Genomic DNA, 26,123 nt, shown 5'->3' with positions numbered 1-26,123 from the left:
TAACTGATCATAGAAATTTCTTGTAATGCTGCACTCCCCAACCATCACACTTATCACTAATTATGCAACACCTTGGAAGTATGTGGATTTCTGCCTGGGGTTTATTCATGATTAATCCTGATAAATATTCCAAATATAATTGAGCACCTCACAATCTAGTGTGGCCGATTATATTATCTTGCCCAAACCCGACCTGAGTACATGACTGGATATTTGTGTCCTCATGGCATGATTGTTTTGGACCCTGTCCAATTCCATCATACATGTCCTCCAGACTTCATCTGTTCACAGGGTGATAGGCTGAACTTCTTAAAAAGATAGCACATAATTTCAAATACTGAAACAATGTATCTCTCAAGCTTCTATGCCAAGCAACTAGCCAACAACTTGTATCTGAGATTGTGTTAATGGAGATGGAGGTGCAGACAAAACTGTGGTGGTGCAAAGAAAGTAGGGAATCAGCTACAGTAAGTGGGGCGGGGTGCTAAACAGAACATACAGGATTAAAAATGTTGTTAAACTAGCAGTGCTTCCTCTTGAATCAATAAAAATGCAAAGGTAATGTGAGCTGTGCATCCCTGATCTATGTGCATACTTTAGCACCCCATTGATGCATATTTTTCCTGCCCCCTCCAGTTATTTCCGCAATGAAGCCAGTTTTGCTTCCAGCAGCACTGAAGGGGAAAACCAGTGTGTTCATAAATCCCCACTTCTAAAACCTCTAATGGCCAAAGTTGGAAACATTGTGCAGTTACTGCATTGAGCAGGGGGGGTTGGACTCGATGGCCTTATAGGCCCCTTCCAACTCTACTATTCTATGACTCTAACACTTTCCTTACAGCAGCTCTGCCTTTGAAGATTTCTTAAAATTCCAGCATTATAAAAATAGTAGTAAAAAAATGTTGAAGCACAAGAATGCTTCTGTTCAGGGTTCCAGTCAGTCCATCCCTTTCCCTTCTATACACACACACTTTTCCTCCCACATGCCAGTGAGCATGCTCAGTCCTCCTTGGGCTGTTTTTTGGGGGGTTGGGGTCCTCTATTCTGGTTTGGGAGAGGGCGGACCTACACCTGTGCCCGATCCCAGCTACATTCAATTACTTCATTACTCCATGGATGTCTGTGGGTATCTTGGGGACATTTAAAAAATAGCTTCCCAATTTGAACCAGAACTACAACTCCCAGAATTCCTCAACATTAACCATATTGGCTGGGGCTGATGGCAGTGGAAGTCCAAAACATCAGGAGGGTACGAAGAAGGCTTCACTAGAGTTTGATGCTCTTCAGGTGGATATAGGCTGCTTGCTAGTCTGCGCTTTTTCTTCCTCTGACTGAGTAAACGTGGCTCCGTTCCTCTTCACCTTATCAGGTGAGGGAGAGAGCAAAAGGGTGTGGGTCCTTCGCCTCTTTCTCTTCGGAACATCCTCTCTCTCCCCGCCCCCCCCCCCGCCTTGGCAGCCGCTGGGGCCGAGAGAAAGGGGGGAAGAATTCACCTCCTGACAGCGCCCAGAGGCGGGGACTTGGCCGGGGCAAGGGAAGAGCTTCCCGCCCAGACAAGTTCCGCCTCGCTCCGCCTGCCTCTCTGGCGTTTGGCCCCTCCTCGGCTGGCAGGACTTGGCCGAGCGGCTCCGCCCTGCCTTCCTCAGTCGCCGTGCCCAGGCCTGCCCAGCGCTAGTTGCTGCTGCTGCTGCACCGCCCGCTGCCTCTGTAACCCGAAGCCGCTGCCGGCCACGTTCCTGTTTCGCCATGGAGGATTATCACAAGCCCGACCAGCAGAAGCTGCAGGCCCTGAAGGACACGGCGAATCGGCTCCGCATCAACTCCATCAAGGCCACCACCGCGGCCGGATCCGGGTGAGCCAAAGGGGAGGGAGGGCTCAGGTGGCGGCTAATTCCTCACAAGAGAGGTGCCGGGGCTCCCGTCTGCTGGGGACACACACTCTCCTCTGGAAAGGAATGAGGGATCTGGCAGCCTTTACTTGGTGGTAAGGGGAAACACTTAGCACATGCTCAGAAGCAGTCTCTTATTCCCCCGCCCCCGGGACAAGCCAGGCTTGCAGAAAGGTTGCAAAGCTGAGCATTGGCTCAAGTTAATTCCTGGATCGAAGACTGGATCGATAGATGGCGGAAGCAGTTTGTCTGACATGCTCAAACCTAAGTCATTCACCCCACCCCCATTCCGGTTTGCACTTTACCTTATTTCATGTCTCCACGCATAACCGGGGCTGGGAGGCGGCGGAGGAGACAAGCTGCCTGACCTAGATGATCCGTGCCGCCTCCCACCCCGCTCCCCGGAGAGATCAAACTGTGTGGGCGCTGGATCCTCCCGGCCCGGGATCCTGGCTATGTTACGAGCTGGTAGCGTCTACTCGCTTTCCTTTCGCCTCTGGCAAATCAAAGCCATATATCCAGCCATCTGAAGCAAGCGCAAATGGGGTCCTTACCTGCATTTCGCCCCCCCCACTTCGTGCACCTCCTTCCCCAAGGCAATTAAAGATAGCCCCCAGCTGAAGTCTCCTCGTGATGCAGCACGAGGACGGACGTGCTTTTTCCTCCCTAGTCGTGCTACAAGCGATCTAGAGAACTGGAAGCGAATGTGTGGATGGGCCCCCTTGCTACCCCCTCACCTGTTTTTGTGCCCCAGGTCGGTCTTGCCCCTTAGTGCTCCATGTATGGGCAGCCGAGGAGGTTGTGAAATATTTCTGCAGCAAATCTGTCTGTCTGATCCGTTGAGCCATGTGTCTGCCTTCAAGCTGAATGTCTCAGCACCGCTACCTAGACACATTGTATTTGTGTTTAGTACGGTGTATCTCTTGAAGCCGTTACTCTTTTTGCAGCTTGGCCCAGTTACCACTTTTCCAGAATGGGTTGCTGATCTCCCCTCCGCACACAGATGCATTTTAAAAGAAAATGAAAAATAGAGCTAAAAGTATGGCGAGCTTGAATTGCAAAAGAGATGATTGAAGGCTGCCTTTAGGGATAAGATTATTTTGAAATATCGTTTTGAAATAGTCTTTAGATGCCGATTATTATGTTTCACAACATGTGCAATGAACAAACTGGGTTTGGTAATAACCTCATTAAGCTGTAAGTTTCAACGGTTTGAACAGTCACCTGCTGGTTCAATTTACTGGAGGCTTTTCTTAGAATCGAAGGCGCAGTCTTTACAATTCAGTTTAGAAAGCTACATTACAGTAAATGTGATCTATGCTAATTCTTTTTGTTCTAGTATGCTCCCGTGGGCAAATTGGATAAGAGATTTATGTATGCTGTTTGCTCATTTGGGAATTAAGATTCCATAGAAGGGAGTAAACGCTTTTCATTGGATGGGAGCCAGTAGCTGGAATCCTATTCACATTTGGGAATAAGCCCCATTGAACTCATAGGACTTGCTTCCGAATAGATATGGGATTGTGCTGAATGCAAAGCAGTAGATATTAAACCTGGAAGTCCCAGTTTAAAAATCCCATGTGCTGCAGTCATTTGCAAGAAGACTTGGTATGAAAATGGAATAATAATAATAATAATAATAATAATAATAATATTGTAAACTGTCCAGAAAGCTTTGGCTTTTGGGCAGTATAGAAATGAATTATTGTTGTTATTATTATTAATAATAATAATCTTACATTGAGTGGGAAGTGAAAATGAATAAGAATTGTAAGACTTTGGAGGTTTGTATGTCTGTGTATAACCCCCCCCCCCCGGAAAACCCACCCTTGTGCGGTTTGGGAGGCGGAAAATATAACATCTTTCAAACACCTCCTGAAAGCATACCTTTTAAGAAAGCTTTCGCTGGACTATAACTTATTCTGGTTTTTTTATGATATTTTAAAATGTTTACGTTTTAAATCTTGATTTTTTTTGTATATTATGGTTTTAATTGTAAACTGCCCAGTGAGCCTCGGCTGTTGAGCAGTATAAAAATGTAATAAATAAATAAATAATAAATGCTGAAGGGAAAGGGTTTGTTGTATGACAAGTTTGTTGTCCTGTTTTTTGGTTTTAAGAGCTGATTTCTAAAAGATTTGAGATTGCATTTGTATGCATATATATAAAAATATGCAAGTAATGTGTGTAAAAGTATTTTACTAGATAAGGATGGCTTGTCCGTTTTAATCATTTATGTAGGTTTGAGCAGCTAAAATGAGAAATTCAGAAAGCATGAGCATTTTGTATAGACAGTTTATTTTAACATGGAGGATAAGGTATTGTATAGGTTCTTTATAAATATTATGATATGATAGAAAGAGAACCCAGGAATGCCTGGCAGATGCACAACTAGAATGGGGGGAAAAAAGTTTATGCTTTAGGCAAATAATTCTTTTTCACTTTGTGCCCATCAGTCGTAACTAATTGCCTGCAGAATTTCAAGCTAGCCAAAGTGGGATTATTTGCCAAATGCCTGCGGTTTCAAATGGGCAGTTTATTCAAGCTCTTGGACAGGGTTTATTTTAGGCTCTGTTGTCTGCAGATTCCAGAGTTCGTCTAGCTTTGGTTGTATTCTATTGATGGGGGAAAATACCTTTCAGTATTTGTTCATGCAAAAATGAAGCCTTTTTTCCACACTTAAGATTGATTTAATTATTCACTGACAAGCACTGACTTTTGCCCTCTGTCTTTTTAGAACTGTGTTTGGCTAAGGCAGTTTTCTTTATTTTATATGGTTGAACATATTGGTATGTTCTTTAAATTTAGTTAAGGTTTAAATTGCTGTATTTTTTTTTAAAAAAAAAAGTTTTATAAGATTAAGTTTTATATTTTTGTATAAGGTTGAAATGTTTGTGTACATCTTTCAGTCTTTTTTGACTGTAAAGGTAGTCCATACATTGTGCATCCATACATTGTGTGAAGATTTTAGGATTAGAGGAAAATTCTGCACTGAAGCTCATTTATGCGGCATGTTAGAGCCTCACAACCACACCTGCTGTTCTGAGGTCCCTCAGATACAAATCCTCTGACCCAGATCTATGACTCTCATCAGTCCTAGCCAATGGTTGTTGCTGATAAGAGTTGTAGGTGAAAGCATATGGAGGACCACAAGTTGTCCACTCCTGCTCTGACCCATGGTCACAATCTATGTTTGACCAAGAAGTACATCAAAGGAAAAGCAATGGACTTGTACCCCTTCCTTCTACTCATCTCTAATATGCACGTAATCTCATGTCACACTGAACCATGGTTAAGGACACTTAACTATAGTTCAGTGTAACATCTGAACTGAGAAACCATGATTTGTGATGGACCAGCAAACCAGAATCAGAAACCATGGTTTGAAGTGGGTTTGCAATCTATGGCCTAGTTCTCACCTCACAACAACCCAGAGCTTTTTAAATCCTTGAGTTGATGGGAACGAGTAAGCATGCTATCAGAATAAGCAGTTAACATCTTTATAACAAATGCATTAAAAACAAAATAGCAAGAATATAAAAGGCAAGTGTTGAACTGTCAAATTTTAAGCCCAACAGAACGACCTTCAAGGGAAGCCCTGAACAGAGTGCATTGTGTTTGACTACAATTCCCATAATCCTTTGATAGAATGGCAAATGGTTGTGCTTTCTGGGGATGATGGGCATTGTAGTCCAGCACATTTGGAGAGTGCAGAGTTGGAGAATGCTGCCATGGTTGATCCTTGACTTTATCAAGACAGGTGTGAGGGGATGGTGGCAAGATCTGATTCTCCCAGACAGGGTGCAGAAGGAGCTGATAAAAAGCGCCAGTGATTATTGTCATCACCAACTGAACATCCAGCAGCACATCTGGATCCACAGTTGGCTATGCCCAAACTGTAAACTCGCTTCAACCATGCCATGCCCCTCTCTAGATCTCGCAATCCAACCTCTTGCCATTATCTCTATTTTATCTGGATCTAGCTTCAAGTCTTCCCTGTAGAGAATGTAACCCTTTCTTCAGAGCACTAAACTGAAGAGGAGTTAAATGAGTAAAACAGCTTCAAAAAAAATAAAAAAGCAAATGCAATTTTGGGCTGCATTAATAGAAGTATAGCTTCCAAATCACGTGAGGTACTGGTTCCCCTCTATTTGGCACTCGTTAGGCCTCATCTTGAGTATTACGTCCAGTTCTGGGCACCACACTTCAAGAAGGATGCAGACAAACTGGAGGGGGTTCAGAGGAGGACAACGAGGATGATCAGGGGTCTGGAAACAAAGCCCTATGAGGAGAGACTTGAAAGAATTGGGCATGTTTAACCTTGAGAAGAGAATACTGAGGGGAGACACAATAGCACTCTTCAAATATTTGAAAGGTTGTCTCACAGAAGAGGGCCAGGATCTCTTCTCGATCCTCCCAGAGTGCAGGACACGGAATAATGGGCTCACGTTACAGGAAGCCAAATTCCAGCTGGACATCAGGAAAAATTTCCTGACTGTTAGAGCAATATGGCAATGGATCCAGTTATCTAGGGAGGTTGTGGGATCTCCCATACTAGAGGCATTCAAGAGGCAGCTGGACAACCATCTGTCAGGTATGCTTTAGGGTGGATTCCTGCATTGAGCAGGGGTTTTGGACTCAATGGCCTTATAGGCCCCTTCCAACTGTACTATTCTATGATTCTATGAGTAGAGGCAGTTTGTCCTTTGACTGTGCCTCTGGTCGAGGACAGCAGCATGGTTCGGCTTTGGCCACAGCTCTTAGGTACTCTTAAAAGCTGTGTTGCCTTAAATTAAACTGTCGTTTTGGCACAACTCTTTCAATGAAGTTTTATTTGATGGATATCACTTGTGATAAATGAGGTAAGATGGAAAAAATGAGGAAATGATTGAAATGAAAGCACCTAACCATAAAGCAGAACCCTGTGATTCCTTTGAAGGAAGTTGCCTTTCTTACTGCCCATGTATTGTTGCAATAGTTATATTTACTCTTTTACAACATCAAGGTGGTTCCTGTTTTATTTTCAGATTCTCAGTGATGTCAATGGCAGCTCTGTCTGAAGGAGGCCATGAGGATATAGAGTGATAGATTCGGTCTCTAAGAGAAGGGAACAATGCAAGAGTCTTATGTTGAGATTGTGTATGTGTGTGTGTGAGATGATACTTCAAAGCACAGGACCACTTTTAAAACAGTATTGCAATAATGGCAAGGAGCAGAGATGGAGGTTCATAAAGTCTAATTCAGGAGTGGGCAACATTTTTGCCCTTGAGGGCTGCATATGGGGCTGGGTTGGGCCCTGGATACCAGTGGTGGGCATGTCCAGGGCTAATGCCCCCATATACCCCCCCCCATTCTCAAACACATAACAACACACACACATACACTTAGCCTCCCCCATTCACTCACACTCTCTCATGCACACGGAACACACACACCACGTTCCCCCATCAAAGCATATGTGGATAGAGAGGTTTAAAATTTCCTCCCTGCACACTGATATCCTCCCTCTTGTCTGCTCAGATGTTTGGTGCCTTTCCTGTTCCAATTAGCTGCAGGGGTGGGGGAAGAGGTGCATGATTTAGCTGCTGGGAAGTTGTGTAGGGATGACTTGCCCTGTGGGCTTCCCTTCCCATCCCATCCCAGTCATGTTTGGCTTGCTCAAACAGCTGTTTGGTAGGCTGGCTGGAGTGCAGATTAGCTGGGGAGTTCCAGTCCATGGTCTAATCCCTCCCCAGCTCTCCTTGGGCCTAATACTAATCTTTACATGGGCCATTGGTTCTGTGAGGTTTGCTTAACCCTTGCACTATCCTAGGGTGCCCATATGACAAGGAGGACAGGGCTCCTGTATCTTTAACAGTTGCATAGAAAAGGGAATGTCAGTTGGTGTCGTTTGTATATATGGAGAACCTGGTGGAATTCCTTCTTCATTACAACGATTAAAGTGCAGGAGCTATATCAGAGTAACCAGATTTAAAAGAGGGCAGGACGCCTCCAGTTTTAACTGTTGTGATGAAGAGGAAATTTCACCACGTTCTCCGTATATACAAACAACACCTGCTGAAATTCCCTTTTCAATTCAACTGTTAAAGATACAGGTGCCCTGTTCTCCTTTTTATATGGCCCTAACTATCCACCCCGCCTGATTTGGATGACACAACAAGCCGCAATATGGCTTGAATATTGAAAATTGTCACTCATATGCACTGCAACCCACTGTGGCTTAAATGGCTTGAGTTAGGGTGACCATATGACAAGGAGGACAGGGCTCCTGTATCTTTAACAGTTGTATTGAAAAGGGAATTTCAGCAGGTGTCGTTTGTATATATGGGGAATCTGGTGAAATTGCCTCTTCATCACAACAGTTAAAGCTGCAGATGTCCTGTCCTCTTTTAAATCTGGTTACTCTAGTATAGCTCCTGCACCTTTAACAGTTGTGATGAAGAGGGAATTTCACCAGGCTCTCCATGTATACAAATGGCACCTGCTGAAATTCCCTTTTCAATACAACTGTTAAAGATACAGGAGCCCTGTCCTCCTTTTCATATGGTCACCCTACTTGAGTATTGAAAATGGCACCCACCTGCTTAAGCCATGGTGGGCTGTTTGACCATGTGGACAAGCCCAATGTATATGTTCAGGGAGTTGTTTCCCATTCTTTTGGGACATTGTTGCCTTTGTACAGCAACCCCTTGCACCTGGTGTATTTTTGCTTACTCAACTGTGTATGCTGAACAGGCACCTTTGTATTGCAGCTCTGTTTGTTTTGGGTGGGTAAAAAAGCTTTTGTGTTTAATGCAAACAGTTTGATTAGACCAGAACTAATAGAATCTGACTATTGGTAGAAGAGAGATGTTATTCTTTCAAAGGGGAAAAGAACAACTGACCACTGTAGTTTTGGAGGAATACTTCATTTGTAAGATAAGCTGCAAGAAAGCCTAGTCTTTAGAAGTCAGCTACAGTTTTAATAGTTTGTACAGAATTCACAATGTTTGCATTTCCTTAGGGGGGGAAAAAGCATTGTCAGCATTCAGTTTGAATTTTTACTATTAGAAATGCCTCTTGCAAATTTATAGAAAAGAAAATTGATAAGTTGCAGATTGAACATTTGTACATACATAGTTTTAATAGAAATAAAAATAATGTTCCTATGTTGAGTTTCAGAATTTAGAGCATAGCTTGTCTTGTAAATTGGATTCCAGTTATGGATGGAATTTGATATGTAGTTGAGATGCCCTGCTAAGACTTATTGCAATACCTCAGTTCATTGAAAAACTTGTTCAGGGCTTTTGCACAAGTCTCATTAAAACTATTGGAAATTGCATTGCAGCGATGCTTAGTGTTTTTGCAACATCATTATTTTGCAATCCAATTCTAAACCTGGAAATCTATTGGAATGAATTTAATGGAACCGAGGCTGTAATCTTAAGCACACTTAATATTTTCCCCATATAGAGTAAATACCCCAATTTTTAAATATCTCTACAGATTATTAAGGCAACTTTAATCCAGTGTTATAACATTGTGTTTTTAAAATGTTGAAAAATTACGGGAGTTCTCTACCATCGTCAAAGCAACATTCTGTATATAAGATATTATCCAGTGTTAGTCCTGTGTAGAGCGGCACCATTGAAATGAGTGAGACTTAATTAGTCCCATTCCCATTAGTCCCATTTATTTCAGTGGGTTTACTCTATGTAGGACTAACATTGGATATTACCCATCGATCTGAGAAAGTCCAGAGGCCTTGCCATGATAGTCTGTTGCAGCAAAAACAAAGAATCTTGTGCATCCGGTGGAACTGCTGATGGCCAAGTGCAACCTCCAGTATACACTAGTTGCTGGGGAACATGGATGAGAGGGTGCTGTTGCACTGTGCCATGCTTGTGGGTCCCTGGTCGACAGCTGGTTGGCCACTATGTGAACAGAGTGCTGGACTAGATGGACCCTTGGTCTGATCCAGCATAGCTCTTCTTATGTTTTAAGTGGAGTCGAGTCCATGAAAGCTTGTGCCATAATAAATGTGTTAAAGATGCCACAAGGATCTGAGAGTGGTTTCTGTTGGATCATTTTCCAGCAAAGTGTTTTAAATAAATTTGTTGTTGTTTTAAAAAAATGATGCTTTTTCCTGTTTTTAATTTTTTTTATTTCTACATATTCACCAATAGGTTTATTAAAACTTTTCTCCCAGAGCAGCAGTTCTTTAGAGAGATGGTTAAGTATAAAGTTTATAAGTATAAGGAATGAAAGCCTTGAGCAAGCATGTAAGGTTTATTGATTAACTGCCATGTATAAATATTTACTAATACTTGTTTGAGTCCTTAAATCTAATTAATTTAATTCCTAGTGTGCAAAGTACTTACCAAAGGATGGACACTAACCCTTTCCCCCACGTTTTTAAAGTATTTGCATGTGTTCAAGAAATTGTTAATGTGAGTGCTGTTTCCAAAGGGATTTCTAGTATGGAGCAATATTTAAGTGGCACCTTGACTATAAAAACATGATGTTGTCTTAACTTCTATCAATGTCACACAAAGTTTGTTTCATGTGTTTCGATTTATGTTGTTAAAATGCTAACATGCATGTAGGAAATGGGAAATACTATGTTACCTCCAAACAAGTGGACCTATACTCTCTAAACAGGGTTTCTGGCTTTTAACTAAAGCACTGTAATATGTTAATTGCTATTACTAGCTCATCTGCATTTGTTCCACTGAATCATTACAAGTTATTGATGGTTTTTAGCTGGTGACTGTTTGAAAGTGAGTGTGATCCTGTGTGGCAGGCACAGGAAATTGTTCAGGCGAGAGCAATTTTACTCTGCTGCAGTCTTAAATATGCTTAATACGGAGTCAGCCTCAATGAGCCTGTTACGTTAAAAGAGACTGCAATTATATATTTTTAATTAAATTAAGTATTCCTAATTAAATCCGGTTCTGAAAACCAGAGGCCCTGTTTACGAGATATTGTAATAGAGGGATGTTCAACTTAAGTCCCATTCATTTCAATCAGTCTACGTTATGTAGGACTAACATTGGATACAACCCATAGTCTATAAGTAATTGTATGTTTCAATCCAGGGTGCTTTTTTTAAAAAAATATATCTGTCTTTGGAGGTACACTAAATCACACCACAGGGTAATGTTTGCTTTCTCAGTTTCTGAGAAAAACGGTAATAATAGCATTACCATTTATGCAAAGTAGATAACTGTGCATAATATTTTTAATGGAGGGTTAGACACTAGGAAATCCCTAGAAAAAATATATTTCAAGCTTTCTATATTGAATGTTCAGGGTAGGCTGCAAAGTAAAGGCTATAACAAATGTAAACAAATAAAGGTGGTGGTGGTGGGAGCAGTGCACAGATCCCTACTCTAACCATTAAAAGCCTGATTGGGGCTTTTGCAAGACTCTCAGATACATTCACTCTGCTCTTGCTGGCTGACTGGAACACCAGCATATGTTAAGAGGGTGTTCTTGGTTGATCTTACGGATCACATTAGAATATATGGGAGGAGAAAGCAAATTCTTTGATGTTTTGGTTGCAAGCCACTTAGGATTTATGCTACATTAAATAAAATCACACTTGCTTCTTGTCCTGGGATTGCCTAATAGCTTAGAAACCAGAACTTGGCATGTCCCCTGTTTGTTCCTTTTGGTCTGGCATGATTATTCTGGAACCAACTGGAATAGTTTTAGAACATCCTAGATTCGGTGCTCCTTCGCACTGTCATTGAAATCTGTGTGGCAAGTCTTTTCAAACTAGAGCATCTTTAATCACATGCTTTCTCCCCCCCCCCATCGTGTGTGTGTGTGAGAGAGACTCATCAATATTATAATTCACAAAATTGTATTTGGAAAATAGGTTGGCAGACCTACCTTTCCATTTTAATAGCCTGTAGATTATTTTTAAGTGTTGAGTGAGATGACATTTAAACTTAATCCTTAGCCAGAGAAGCTCTCTTTTATATCCCTTAAATTATTTATTTATTTTATTTATTTGTTACATTTATATACCGCCCCATAGCTGAAGCTCTCTGGGCGGTTTACAACAGTTAAAAATAGTAAACATTAAAAAGTATACACAATTTAAAAACCATCGGAAACATAAAAACAACAGTATAAATATTCTAAGTATAAAATTATGTAAACTATGGGTGAAGATCCATTTTTGCAAAATACCTAAGTATTGCCGTGGCTTCCACCAGTGAAAAAAACTCCTTGTGTCCTCCACAAGAGATGAAGCTTTTCTTTAATAATAAAAATAAATAGAAAACAGCTTCATATGTTTGTTCTGTAGACTCCATTAATACAACAGTAGCTGATTCCGATGACATTCCTTGATAGAAGGGTGTTCAAACTGTTCCGTCACTAAAGCCTATATTTTAACATCCATTTGGATAAAATACCCTGACATTGTGTGCCCTCAGCTGAGTACAGCTAATTGACACCAGGATAATAGCAGATTATAGGAGTTCTCATATGTGCTCGTAATGGCATATTTTCCAGTGAAAGGCTGGAAGATGGGCATGCTGGGATTTCATTGACAGAAATGTGACCTGACAAGGAGCTGTAGTTTTAATGTTTCATGTGCTTTGACTTGCAGCCACCCTACATCATGTTGCAGTGCTGCCGAAATTATGTCCGTGCTGTTTTTTCATACCATGAGGTATAAACCGCAGGACCCCAGAAATCCCAACAATGACCGGTTTGTTCTCTCTAAGGTAAGAGCGAGATTTTTTTCATGCAGTGCTCTCCTAGATGGTCTCCAAAGGCTTGCTCTAATTGAATACTCATGCAGGTTCCTCATGAATCTTATCAACAAGAGGAAAAATATCAGCAGCAGAATTTTTATATAATAATACAAAATGAAAATGTCTTTGCCATTGGAATGACCTTGTTCGGACATTGGCCCAAATGCAGAGAAAGTCGGTCAAGCTTCAGTCTCATTGAAGTCAATACACAAGTCAGTTGTTCTAGTAACTTCAATCAAACCTTGGTTTGGCTAATCTTCTTGGGATTTGGGCTCCATGCCTCCATAACTGCACATAGTGAAATCAAAATTGGTCTCTAGCTTCCATGCTTACTAATTGTGGAAAGAAGTGAATAACTAAGCCAGGAGGTCCCACAGGCTAAATATTGCAGAGCCCATGTGATCCTGGACAGCCATCTGTCAGGATGCTTTAAGGTGGATGCCTGCACTGAGCAGGGGGTTGGACTCAATGGCCTTATAGGCCCCTTCCAACTCTTCTATTCTATGATTTTAAATGCATGATATCGTGTTCTGCCCATTTGCTTGTCCTCATGATATGTGGAGCACAATAGGGACAGGGAGAAAATATGTGGAGCCTTTTGGTTTTGAATCCAAGGATCTTTTCCTTTGCAGTTGTAGATACTAATTCATTTCCCCAATTCCTTTACAAATGTATGTAAGCTTGCCCTACTTCTTATTTCTTTCTATTCCTATTTTTGAGATGTCTGCTCTGGAAGAGCCTGCTCTGTTCCCTGCTCTGGAAGAGCCAATCCCATTTTCTGTCAAGCCACTTCCCATTCCTCTGCCTACCAGTTCACTGTACTCTCTTGCAACCCAGAAATCCTGTCCTCTCTCAAGACCTCTCAGCAGGGACTGTGCCACCTGTATTTTCTGTATAGTATTTAACACCGTCTTCTCAATCTCAGTGCCCTCCAAATGTTTTGAACTTCGACTCCAAGAATTTGTGGTCATTAGCCATGCTATCTGGGGCTGGTGGGAGTTGAATCCAAAACATATAAGAGGGCATGGTCTTAGCAGGTTGTTCTCAATAATTAAATGTTACAGGTGATATTACATTTTTCACCCCTTTGCATGCCATGTAGCCCATTTTTCTAAGATGTTTTAAAATGTTAATGGTTTGCTTTTTCTTCTAGGGTCATGCAGCACCAATCTTGTATGCAGTTTGGGCTGAAGCAGGATTCATCCATGAATCAGAATTATTAAACCTGAGGAAAATTGATTCCATTTTGGAAGGCCACCCTGTGCCAGTGAGTGTTTCAGCGGTCACAGGTTTCCCTTGTGAACTGAGAAGCACATGCATCTTTTTCTATAGTTTTATTTGCCCCCTGCATAGTAATGATTTAGCTAACGATGAGGTTGACAGAAATGAAATGGAATGAATTGGAGAGGGGCTTTCAGTGAAAGCAAGCAAACAAAGAACGTTTACATTTTAGTAGGGCATTCAATGTGTTTAGTTCAGGGGTGGGCAACTTGAGGCCATCCAGATGTTTTAGCACACAGCTCCCATGATCTCTCATGATTGGCTCTGCTGGCTAGGGCTTACATCTGAAGGGCCAAAAGTTGCTCACCCCTGTTTTAGTTTATTGCATTGTATTAAAACAAACTTCTGTGTATGAAGCTCCAGCTTGTCTATCTTACTTCAGAAAATGGAGTGTGTGTTGCATTATCCATCCATGTAATGACGCTCTATCCGCCTCCTCATACAGTCACAACCTACCCTAGAGCCAGAAGCCCATGGAAGTGGCTGTGGAGTTTAGTGAAGACAAACACAGGGACAATTTGTGAACCGCCCAGAGAGCTTCGGCTATTGGGCGGTATAAAAATGTAATAAATAAATAAATAAATAAATAAATAATTACCTAGTCCAGCCTTCCCTAACCTGGCACCCTCCAGATGCTGTGGACTACAATCTCCAGCATTTCTGATCATTGGCCATGCTTTCAGGGTCTGATGGGAGTTAAAGGTCAAAACATCTGGAGGGCACCAGACTGGTCTGTGGAGTGGCCATAGATCAGTGGTAGAGCATCTGCTTTGCATGCAGAAGGTCCCAGGTTCAATTTCCGACATCTCTAGGTAGGGCTGAAAAAACCCTGCCTGAAACCCTGGAGAGCTGCTGCCAGTCAGTGTCAACAACACTGGACTTAGATAAACCAATGGTCTGGCTCAGTATAAGGCAGCATCCTATGTTTTGTCTTTGGAAGGTTGTCAGGCATAGCCATTTTTATGTTACTTCAGACAGTTATGTTTGCAATGTTCAGACAATCCTGATTGTACTTAAGGGATGCATTCTTAATTCATTGAAATCCAGTAGTGTGACCAATGTGGCAGGTGCCATCTAATGGCAGAAAATACACTATAAATGTTTTGGGCATGTTTGTGTGCAAAGGATTGAAGCTTTTGTGTTTGTGAAGCAGTTTCTCTTTCTCTGCCCCCTCTCTCTTAAATACTATTGCCTTCTTGTTTTTAGAAACAAGCATTCACTGATGTAGCTACTGGATCGCTTGGTCAAGGATTAGGTGCTGCATGTGGTATGGCCTACACTGGGAAGTACTTTGACAGAGCCAGGTAATTTTCTTGAACAGCTTTAGTCATTCTAGATTTCATTTGGGGAAAACAATAAAGATATACCATTAGATATAAGCTGAGATATGACCAAGACTTTTGGCTGTATACAGAGCCCTTCCATCTCTCTTCACACAAGGGAATTAACAAACTAGGAAGTTTTCCATTAATTATAGTTGTCTGATTCATTCAAACTAGAAAACTATGGTAAATAGCTTCAAAACAAGCCAGGATATGAAGCCAACTTCAAATCATGGTTTCATATCCTGGTTGCTTTGAAGCCATTAATCATAGTTTCTTATTTCAGATGAAATAGGAATATATAATTAATTGAAGAGTTCCTGGCTTGTTCGCTCCAGTTGTTCCTTATGATTTTATTGTTTTAATTGCTGTTTTATTGCTTTTAATATTTTTAATATTTTATTGCTTTTAATATTTTATGTAATTTTATTGTTGTAAGCTGCCTTATGAAGGCTTCTGCCCTGAATGCTGGCCAAGAAATATTTTAAATAATAAATACATAAATAAGGGGAGGAGCCAAGGGGCTGCATAGAATGTAAGCCTATGCGGCAGGGTTTTGCTATTTTATTGTTTTACTCTGTACAGCACCATGTACACTGATGGTGCTATATAAATAAATAATAATAATAGTAATAGTAATAACAACAAACAACATGCCCAGACTGTTCATTCATACCTCAGCTTTACTAAGCTGAGATATGATCTTCCAAACCAATCTTGTGTTTGGAAGATGCTTCTGCTGTTAAATTAGTTCTAGAATGAAGAAATGCCAAATCTGATCTACAGTCCTTGTTCTATGGTTGGTTCGTTCTCTCTCTCTTTCTCTCTCTCTCTCTCTCTCTCTCTGTGTGTGTGTACCCATGTGTACTTCCATGCTTCTGTAGGACTAATAGTATTAATGGCACAGGAAGGTGACTTCCACAAAAGCAGTCTCTAGTCTTTAGTTTGCATGAAGCAAGTTTTATTCAAAGGTTGTTATGGCAACACGGCACTGTTGAACAAAAGTGGGTGGCAAAGGATAACATGCAGAAGTATCCTGTTGTGCAACTCTCAGATTGCTCAAAGGGGAACAGCCTTTGGCCATAAACCCAGCATCTACATGACAGTCCTGTTGAAACTGGCCTGAAAACCTTTCTGTGGTGCAAAAGAAAAATAGATCTCCAAAGGCATGTCTTTGTTGGGGGAGTTGATGTATTTTACATGACAGTATTAGTGCATGAAATTCCAGGTTGCAGAGTAAATGTAATTTTAAATTGTACACTTCACTTGCTTGAAAGCATTTCTGTGTACAATGATTAGCTGATCTTAATGCAGCCTGGCAGGTGGCATTTGTAGAAAAACTTCCTCTGTTTGCCATTGGTACATGCTGGCTATTTGCATGGAATGCTTCAGAGGATCCAATATTTTGTGAAATTATAATTTAAACGAGTAATCAAGTTTGCAGATATGTGTTCTTACACACATTATAATAATATGATAGCATGACCTGGTCTGATCAATATTTATTTTTCATTCCTGTTGTCATCTTGCTGTCTTCAGGCTTTCTTCCTGCTTGTTAGTGTATATAATTTGTATGCTGTTGTTTGGGCAGAAAGACAAATCTGCTGAGAAATAATTCAGCCATCCATAAAATCTTTGGGGAAAGTAGGTAATGCATTAAAGCTAAATTAAAAAAAAAACACACCTGTCACTTGGCGTTTGCTTTGATCCATAAAATCTGGAGACTGGGAGAAGGTCATCAAGTCCATTTGGGCTGGCAGCTATTTAAAATTTCATCAGCCTCCTGGACCTTTAACAGCTGTGTGTTGGGCTAAAAGTCAGCTAGTGTTGCTTTTCCCATGAGTTGCTGGGATGCTTCACCCATTAAAGTTCAACCTGTCTGCCATAGAGGAGTACTGCCAGAAAACCATGGCAACTGTCTCCCCCCCCCCCCCGCCCCGACCCCAGGATGTGCAATGATAACCTCGCCGGCCTCAGACCAGTGGTGTAGTGCTATATTTTGAAGTGCATCGTAATGATTCCCATAACCATGCCCCCAAGGAGAGTCCAAAAATTCAGACAGCTGGATTGATCCATATCAACAAACCAGTCCTATCAGTTTTATCCCCACCAGGAGCAGATATTTTGTAAAGCTAATGGGTCCTAATTGTCCATTCAAGACCAAGACAATATATTGCTGGGGGAATCCATTTCTCCCCAATTACTATGAGAATTGCAGCTAAGATCAGAGGGAACACGGACATCATCTGAGGGGGTGGCCGATGATGTCAACATCTCTGCTAATTAAAAAAATTGCCAGCCTTGTGTCTCTGAGCGCTAGCTTCACTACACCATGGCCCCAGACTCAAAGTAAGGCTTGCTTCACACATCAGTTCTCTCCAGCCCCTGCTATCTCCTCCAATAAACATCATAATCCACATATCCCTTTGTGCCACAGGCAGAGAAAAAATAAATAAAGTATGCTATATCAGGATACCATTGGAAGAGATACTTCCAGATGACTCATCCCAGTAAAAAGAAACCATTTGGTACATTAGAAGTCAAACCTGGGGGAAAATACTTTCCCCAACCTAAAACCCAACAAGCTATTGGCCTTTGAGCGTTAGAAAAACAATTTACTGTCTTCCCCAAAAGCAGGGCTGTGTCCCAATTCAGACCATGTTAGTTGATTGATCATATGGGTTTTAATCAATTTACATACACACACATTTGAATAGGAATCAGCAATAATTAAATTAAATACCTGCAGATGTTGAAATAGAAGAGACATTCCGTCTTCTGTCAGAGGAAAGGGGGGTGCCTCTTCTGATGCCTGTGATTAGCAGTTAAGTGCTTATTTTAAAAAAATCACTTTAAAGATTCCCTGTTTCTTGATTAGCCATTAATCTATTAATACAACTAATTAATTGGGGAACACCGAATGTCTGAGGAGGTTGGGAGGAACCTTTTTGGCTGCAATAAGTCACGATTGAGGGCTGAACTAGATGTGGTGCTAGAAGATGTATTTATTTTAATTTCCATTTTTACCTGTAATAGCTGCTGCAGAGCAATGGAAGGGAAGCTTCCATTGGTGTCAATAGAAGCTTTCCTCCAGGGAGTTGTGGGAAGTTCATCTTGACTGTGTCTAAGAAGGAAAGTCTCCCTGTCTGTGTGCTGCAGTCCCACTAATCAGCTCTCTCTCCTCGCAGCAGCTATTATGAATAAAAACATTTTGCTCAAGCATTGAGTATCACATCTACTTTGGCCCTGAGATGTCGCAGTTTTTACACTTGGCTTCAAAATATCCGTGGTGGATGGCTAGCAAGCATTTGCCACATCTCTGAAATGAAAATACTGTGCTCTGTTCATATGTGGAAATACTGACCCAACGGGTGATACTGAAATGAGGAAGTATGTAGCCCTTGTTAAGTAAGAACTGGGCTTTGTCAATGATCTTGCTGAGTCACTGTGACTGAGTTTAAATGGGCATGTTCATTCCCGCTTTACCGTAAGATTCCTTGTTAGAGCGCTTCCTTTCTCAAAGTTATATATTTTTCTACCATTATTTGAACTAATGAGTCACAGCCTTCCTCATTTGTATTACTTAAAAGTGAGAGGTTGCAGGAAATAAAAATGTGCTTCTGATTACTCTTGATAGCTCTTAAGAGCTGTTCACATACTTTCTAGTGTGCATAGGCACATACTGTCAGGCCTTCTAACAACAGCAGTAGCATAAGAAGGCAAATCACTGCGCTACCCCAGGAGACCCTGAATTTGGTTCTTGATAGCCTGCAGAATGAAACTGAGTCATATTTACCGCAGACCTGTTTTTCTTGGCGTTGAAGTTGTGTGAAGCTGGACAGCAGATGCCTTCTCAGGACACATTTATGTTATGTTTTGTTATGTGTTTTATATTTGCTGTTGTTCCCCACCTCGATCCAAGTAGAATCCATAAAATCCCTCATTTAGTTTTGCAAGGCTGCGGTGGAACCTGGTGGAAAGATCATGAATCCCATCAGCAGAACATCAGAAGAGCCATGTTTCATCAGGCCAAAGCCATATCTAGTCCAGCATCATTTTTCTCACAGTGGCTAACCAGAACATGAGGCAATAGCACCCTCCCACTCATGTTCCCCAGCCCCTGGCTTTCAGAGACATGATACATCTGATCCTGGAGGTAATATGTGCCATCATGGCTCATAGCCATTAATAGCCTTATCCTCCATGAATTTGTCTAATCCCTTTTAGAGCTCTCTAGGCTAATGGCTGTTACCACATCTTATGGCAATTTACTATGCCCTGTATAAAGAAGTACTTCTTTATAAGAACATCAGTTCCCAAGATGCTTTGGGAGGCGAACATATGTCAAGTGAAGCAGTTTAAGTTTGCAGTTTGAACAGTAGAAGAGAATTGTTTTTTAGCCTGAGGGCCAGATTGTCACCTGGGAAACTTCTCAAGGGGCACATGCCAGCAGTGGGCATGGCCACCTCTCTCTCTCACACACACACCATTCACACAGACACAGGCACTCTTCATATACAGACATGCGCACATACACCATCCACACCGCACACAGAAATCATGAAAGAGACCTAAAGGTTAAATTTCCCCCCTGTTTTCCTTGTTTTAAATTTGGTTTTCTTATGCTTTTTTATTATGGCTTTTCCAAAAAAAATTTGCTGGGCTATTCTTCAAAATGAAGATTAGTGTGCACTTTTAAGGAGCTCAATACTGTGCTGCCTGATAATAACATGAAATGCCTCAAAGCCTGTGTGTGTGTGTACACACACACACACACACACACACACACACACACACTTCCAGAAACAGAACACATTTTGGAAACACAATCCTCTTCAGGCATTCTTGAAAAGATAAAAATAAACACACGTGTGGGGGCATGCCACATAGATCTGTCCCCTGAAGTCACCTCCCTCACCTGTCCATGTGTGTGTATGGAGGGGGCAATACACATTCAGCTGTACGTGAGCCAGAAACCCCTGCTATAGGAATTCTAGTTCGCATGGAGGCCTACATGTGTACACGCGTAGGCCCCCCTCCCTCCAGATGTTGTCATTGTATGCGTGGATGTCTGGTGCGGTGGTGCCCCATGCACAATGTCAGGACAGGTCTATGTGGTGCATCCCTGTCCGCATAGAAGTCATATGCTGAATTCTCTTCCTCCCATGGCTTACCTCTCCTCAGTCTGTTGCCTGAACTTCTCCCCCATCCCCCCAGCCAGGTTCCAATACTCTAAGACAGCCTGTCAGTGGGGGCACCTCTCCAGCATTCTGTGCCCTCACTCCCCTTCTGCACTTAAGGTCAGATCTAACCGCTTGCACTTTCTATGTGATGGGACCGGTCAGTGTTTAAAGAGATGAGACTGCTGCTATCTCATCTAGTTTGGCTGTGCAATAAAAATACAGCAGGAATGGGGAAAAGTAGGAGGGACTTTTTTTAAATTGCTTTGGGTGGCTGAAGCGTATGGTAGACTCCGGAGAAGAAGCAAGAAAATCCACAGTATTGGTGGTTTATTTAGGAAGATGTCATCTGAAGCAGTTGTCCATGAGCACCATGTTGTGTGGACTTAACTGGAGAAGTATTTTTCAATTAGCAATAATCACACCTTGGATTTACCTCATTGGCTATGATACTGCCACTGCACAAAGCTAACTGGAGAAGTATTTTTCCTCTTTCAGTGGCTCAGTTCAGACAACACATTAGTCAACGCAGTGTGAAAACACCACTCAATGGTTGAGTTTTTAGTTCTAACTTCACCATTGTTATTATTATTATGTATTTATATAGCGCCATCAATGTACATGGTGCTGTACAGCGTAAAACAGTAAATAGCAAGACCCTGCCGCATAGGCTTACATTCTACTAAAATCATAGTAAAGCAATAAGGAGGGGAAGGGAATGCAAACAGGCACAGGGTAGGGTAACTGTATGCTACTGTGGAGTTGAGTAAAATCCATTGCAATGTTTGATTGACAGTTCCTCCGCCCTCTCTCCTCCCCTGGTCCTCCTGATGGTAGCAGCTTTCTGTAGACAACTTTACGAATGCTATAAAGCCCTGAGGAAGAACGCAACTGCGTTCGAAACGCATAGGCACCTTGGCACTTTAACAAAACTTTTGCTAATATTTATGTTTGAAGATTACTTGGTTCCACCCTTGCCTTTGGCTATTTTTTACTCCTCCTGATGGTATGCCATCAGCCATTGCCAGCAGCTCTCCTACAGTGGCACTCGCTCCTTCTGCTGCTCTTGCCAGGGTACTCTGTAGCCAGTGAGAAAAGTCAACTCAATGCAAGGGAAAACGCCATGGAGCCCACCACACAACACACAGCACAGCAGTTGTTCAGAAATTCTCCTCTGCACAGCATAGATATTCAGTGTGGGGTGTTCTCCAAAAAACCTCCACTGTGGGATGGAGTTTTACTGCCAGACATCACATTTCTCAACAATGGTGTAAAAACTTCAGTGTGGAGTTCTGAAACAACTGTTGAGAAACGTGTTGTCTGAAATGAGCCAGTAACTTAGGATGTTAAATATTTAACCTCTTATTTTTGCTGTTTGATATACAGTTACCGGGTGTATTGTGTCCTTGGGGATGGAGAATTATCAGAAGGTTCTGTTTGGGAGGCAATGGCTTTTGCTGGCTTCTACAAACTAGATAACTTGGTTGCTATTCTGGACATTAACCGACTGGGACAAAGTGACCCTGCTCCTCTGCAACATCATGTTGACATCTACCAAAAACGTTGTGAAGCCTTCGGGTATGTATGTGATTATATGAGATAATTTGATGTCAAATTACCATATATATTTTTTTACTATTTTGAAATGTGTATTGAGTTTTGGCGATCATTAAATATAGAATAATGTTACTCAATTTAAAGTTATAATGAACAGAATGAAGTAAAGCCCAATGGTTGTAAATTGTTTGTTTGTTTAATTTAAAAATATTTTTAGGCCACCTTTAAGGGTAGAACCTTGTGTTCTATATTTCAAGAGTACAAAATGTCTAGGAAGGGATTTTATCTGTTTGGTTTTTAATTGTCTACTTATTTACAGTCATGTCGTCTTTCTGAGTGCTTACGTCGTTTTGAAATATGTGCTAAATATTACCTTTCTCGCTTTTGATATTTGTGACATTTGAGATTATTGACTACTTTTTAGCTCATTTATGCTCAAGTAAAGGTCTCACTGAAATGTGTGCGATGCAAACTCACATGGCTGTTCAGTACATTTCAGGGAGGGTCTATTGTTATTTAATACTGAGGAAGGTTATTTTCCCTAAACAAATAATTAACCCCTTGCATGATAGCTATTTTAGCAAGGTTCCTAAGTGACTCGAAGGTAGTTGATGATCTTTACGTTTGAGCACACAAATACTTACAACATGGTGTTGAGCCTCTGAGTTTGAGGCCAAACCTGTACTACTTCAGGTTCTAATCTGTTCCTCTGCAGTCCTCTGGTGGCCACACCCATTTCCTAAGGCTTCCATACTGGCAGTAAGAGCTTTAAGCTAAAATATGCTGATTTGGGGGGATTTTTTGCCCTACCCCGTTTGCTTTGGCTTCACCCTCTCTTGCCTTCAGCCCCCCCTCCACTGGAATCCCCCCCCCCCCAGTGAGGTTCTCTCAGGTTGACTTAGAAGGTATTTGCCTTTGGGTCCATGGTACGTTCTTACTTAGTTGTTAGTTATTGGTTCTTTTATTATGAATTTTAAAGAGGTTCAATTAAATCATGGTAGTAACTAAAATGTACTGTTCAGCGTACCATTAGTTAGTACTAAGGCTACAATCCCAAAAATATGCATATTTTTAAATTGAATTTTGTCTAGAATCACTAGTTTATTCAAATCACAGCATTCTTTTTAGTCAACCTATCGCTACCATTTCTGACTTCTTGTGTGCAGCTGGGAGCCAAAGAAGTTTATGACCAGCTCAGTGATGCATCCATGAGAATTTGGGGCTTATGTTCCTCAGTCAGCAGCTCTCTATGCCCAATGGCAAACCACCTCTGAAACGGAGGAGTCATTTTAAAATAAATTGTGGCATCATGGCATTAGGGATATGCTGTTCAAAGAAAAATACAATTAAAAAATCCTTTTGGTGTGTCCATAGTCCTCCTTTGGATCCTAGCCACTTTGAACATCTCACAAGAAGGATGTCATAGTGAAGCACTTGCATCTATTTATAATGGATAACTACATATTTATAGCTTTGTGCTTAATATACTATGCATGCTTGTCTAGCGCTTGTTTGGCCAGCACTTGGACAGAAGGCTTTGCTTCCGCAAATCCTTTTAAAGCTAATCTGTTTGTTTGCTTTCCTAGCTGGCATGCTATCATTGTTGATGGGCACAGCGTGGAGGAACTGTGCAAAGCCTTTGGCCAGGCTAAGCACCAGCCGACTGCGATTATTGCCAAGACTTTTAAAGGCAAAGGAATAACAGGTGATGTCAAGGGGCAAACTGCTTGTGGTTGAGCTGCAGTTTGTTAATCGTAGTTCTAGCCGCTTTAATTGAAATATCATTATAATACTAAGCAATCCAATAGCCCTTTTGAGTAGTCAAAGCACTTTGCATACACAATCTTATAACCTTTATAATAACCCTGTAAAGTAGATCAGTACGATTCCTATAACGCAGATGGGTGTGTGTGTGTCTGAGGCTGAGAGAGTAGTATGCTTAAGGCTACCTTGTGACTTCAAGGTAGATGTGATATTTAAAGCAGGAATTTCCTAATTTGTAACTTTGGCTTTTAACCACCTGGGATTGTATCCGATTAGCCCCTCCCACTGATAGAATGGCTTCCATTGGTGGAATGGGGAGGGGGGCACCCTCAAAATCTACTCCAGTGGGTTGGAAGGACTCCCTGGAGCAGATTTAGGGAGGAACAAGGGAATAGTCCCGTAGCATGGAAGTCTGCTTATGTGATGTTGAATTTTATGCTATGCTACACCAGCTATTAGAAAATTCCAAAATTAAAGTGGAAAATGGCCCTTTCTACTAAAAAGGCTTAAATATGAACCTTTAGTGTGAATATGATTAATAATCTCTTTGGCATTAGTTCTTCATTAGTTCTTTATTGAAGCTGAAGTGTCTGGTTTTTTGTTTTTTGTTTTTTTTTACAATTCTGCATTGCAATTGTCTGTAATGGCAGGATGGCTGGCACTTCATCAGGTTGCATGACGGCTTGTAGTGGGAGAATTCTTGAGCTTTTCCTTTTGCAGTGAGCTGTAACTGTATATACAGTAGAGCCCTTTGCTATATTATTACCATACAGTTTCCTCAGTGCTCGAATAATAGACTTCCTCATAAATTACATAAAATGTCAGTGTGAGAATAGGATATAAAGCAGAAGTAGTAAAAACCAATTCTTAAGGCTTGTTGTAAAGCTCTTTGTAAAAAAAAAAAAAGCTTTATTGTACAATAAAACATGCTACAAAAATGACATGAATTTTGCTATGATGAGATTTTTTAAAAAACAACAATGCTGAATAAAATAGGAGGTTTCCATTCAAGGACAATGGGGAGAGAAGAATGGACTAGCATAAAGGAGTAGGCTTGTTTATACATTCCCATACACCAGGGAATAGTTACAATCCACATATAAACCCATAAGGAAAAGTGGGATGTGCAGTATTCAAATCGTAGATGAATGTGTGTTGCTCAGAACATAGTTTAGAAGTTTTTTAAAATAGGTTCGATTGCTGTTAAATTTGAATTAGATGCTCCCTCGTGGGTGTACTCTGTGCCATCAGATGTTTATATGAAATGAAGTTTCAGTTCGCCTTCAAAGCATCTCTTGTGCTCTTTCCAGCTGAGCCACATTATGTAATCTTTCACGTTTCAGTGCACTGTAGGCAGGCAGGAATAGCCTTCTCTGCCCTCCATTATGAATTGCAAACTGTCACAACTGGCAGGACATATCCGACATTTCATTAGCCGAACAGGAGAGATCTTTGTGCTTGCCCTGCCTCCTTGGCGGTTTGTGCTCATTAAAAATTAAACAAAGCACAGGCACGTTTGCTGGATGTGGATGTGCACAAAGATATGGCTTCCTTTCTGCTCAGGTACAAGCTCAGCTTAGAACGCAATGACTATCGAATCTCTTTGCGCCAGGCACTCATGTACGAACTGTGGGGTTTGTGCCGCCACACCTTTTGCTACGTATTCCCCCCCCCATCCCATTATGCTACATTTTTAATCTTGTGCATCCATCAGCTGGCTTAAGCATTTTCAAAAATAGCTAAATAAACTTAGGATATTTGTCATTTTTCAGGAACAAATGCTGCCACTCTGTGAGACTTCTGTATGGCGAAAAGAATCCAGTATTTAGATCCTGTTACTGTGAGAGCTCAGTCTGTCTGATGCTCTTTCCTGAAGCAGAGAGACGTTTCGTGCTTGCACAGAGTGCCCTGCTTATTCAGGTCCTTAATTATAGAATACCTAGCATGTCATTATTGCAGTCAAGGTTATTGATTTGCTGACTTGATGTATTCATCTATGTAGACGTACAGCCCGCCCTGTTCCAAGGGTTCAGGGCTGGTAGCAGTATTGCCTAAATAAAATATGAAAGTACATGTTGCAAAGGCTCACAATCTATAAACTGCACTGGGAAGGCTGCAGGCTGCATATTGCCCACCCTTGCTATAGAAAGTATTGAGAGGCCAAAGAGGGAGAACAAGCAAACATATATGTTGTCATTGAACGGATGCGGACGAGTGCACATATTGAAGGTTTTTTGGGATTCTAGTGGGACAGGCACCAAAGGAGATCACACTAGGGCAGGATCTACACTGCTGCTTTGAAGCACTTTATAACAGTTTTGACAACTGTTGGGGCCCAGGACACGCTCCATATACAGTTGTCAAAACTGTTATAAAGTG

General features: G+C 41.4%; 1 protein-coding gene and 1 pseudogene across 1 annotated transcript in view; one reads left to right on the top strand and one right to left on the bottom strand.

Moving 5' to 3' along the window:
* Positions 1–1,635: 1,635 nt before the first annotated feature.
* The window catches only part of TKT (transketolase), a 45,635-nt gene continuing 21,147 nt past the window's right edge, over positions 1,636–26,123 (top strand). The window contains exons 1-6 of the mRNA XM_063121270.1: positions 1,636–1,853; positions 12,493–12,610; positions 13,794–13,907; positions 15,128–15,225; positions 21,810–22,001; positions 23,567–23,685. Coding sequence (XP_062977340.1) covers positions 1,747–1,853; positions 12,493–12,610; positions 13,794–13,907; positions 15,128–15,225; positions 21,810–22,001; positions 23,567–23,685 — 748 coding nt within the window. The 5' untranslated portion in view covers positions 1,636–1,746. The remainder of the gene's footprint in view (positions 1,854–12,492; positions 12,611–13,793; positions 13,908–15,127; positions 15,226–21,809; positions 22,002–23,566; positions 23,686–26,123) is intronic.
* On the bottom strand, positions 20,814–20,893 carry LOC134397074 (U4 spliceosomal RNA; annotated as a pseudogene).

The sequence above is a fragment of the Elgaria multicarinata genome, chromosome 3 (assembly GCF_023053635.1).
Source record: "Elgaria multicarinata webbii isolate HBS135686 ecotype San Diego chromosome 3, rElgMul1.1.pri, whole genome shotgun sequence".
Classification (NCBI taxonomy): domain Eukaryota; kingdom Metazoa; phylum Chordata; class Lepidosauria; order Squamata; family Anguidae; genus Elgaria; species Elgaria multicarinata.
Note: the sequence above shows the minus strand (reverse complement) of the source record. Positions and strands in the feature narration are given on the sequence as shown.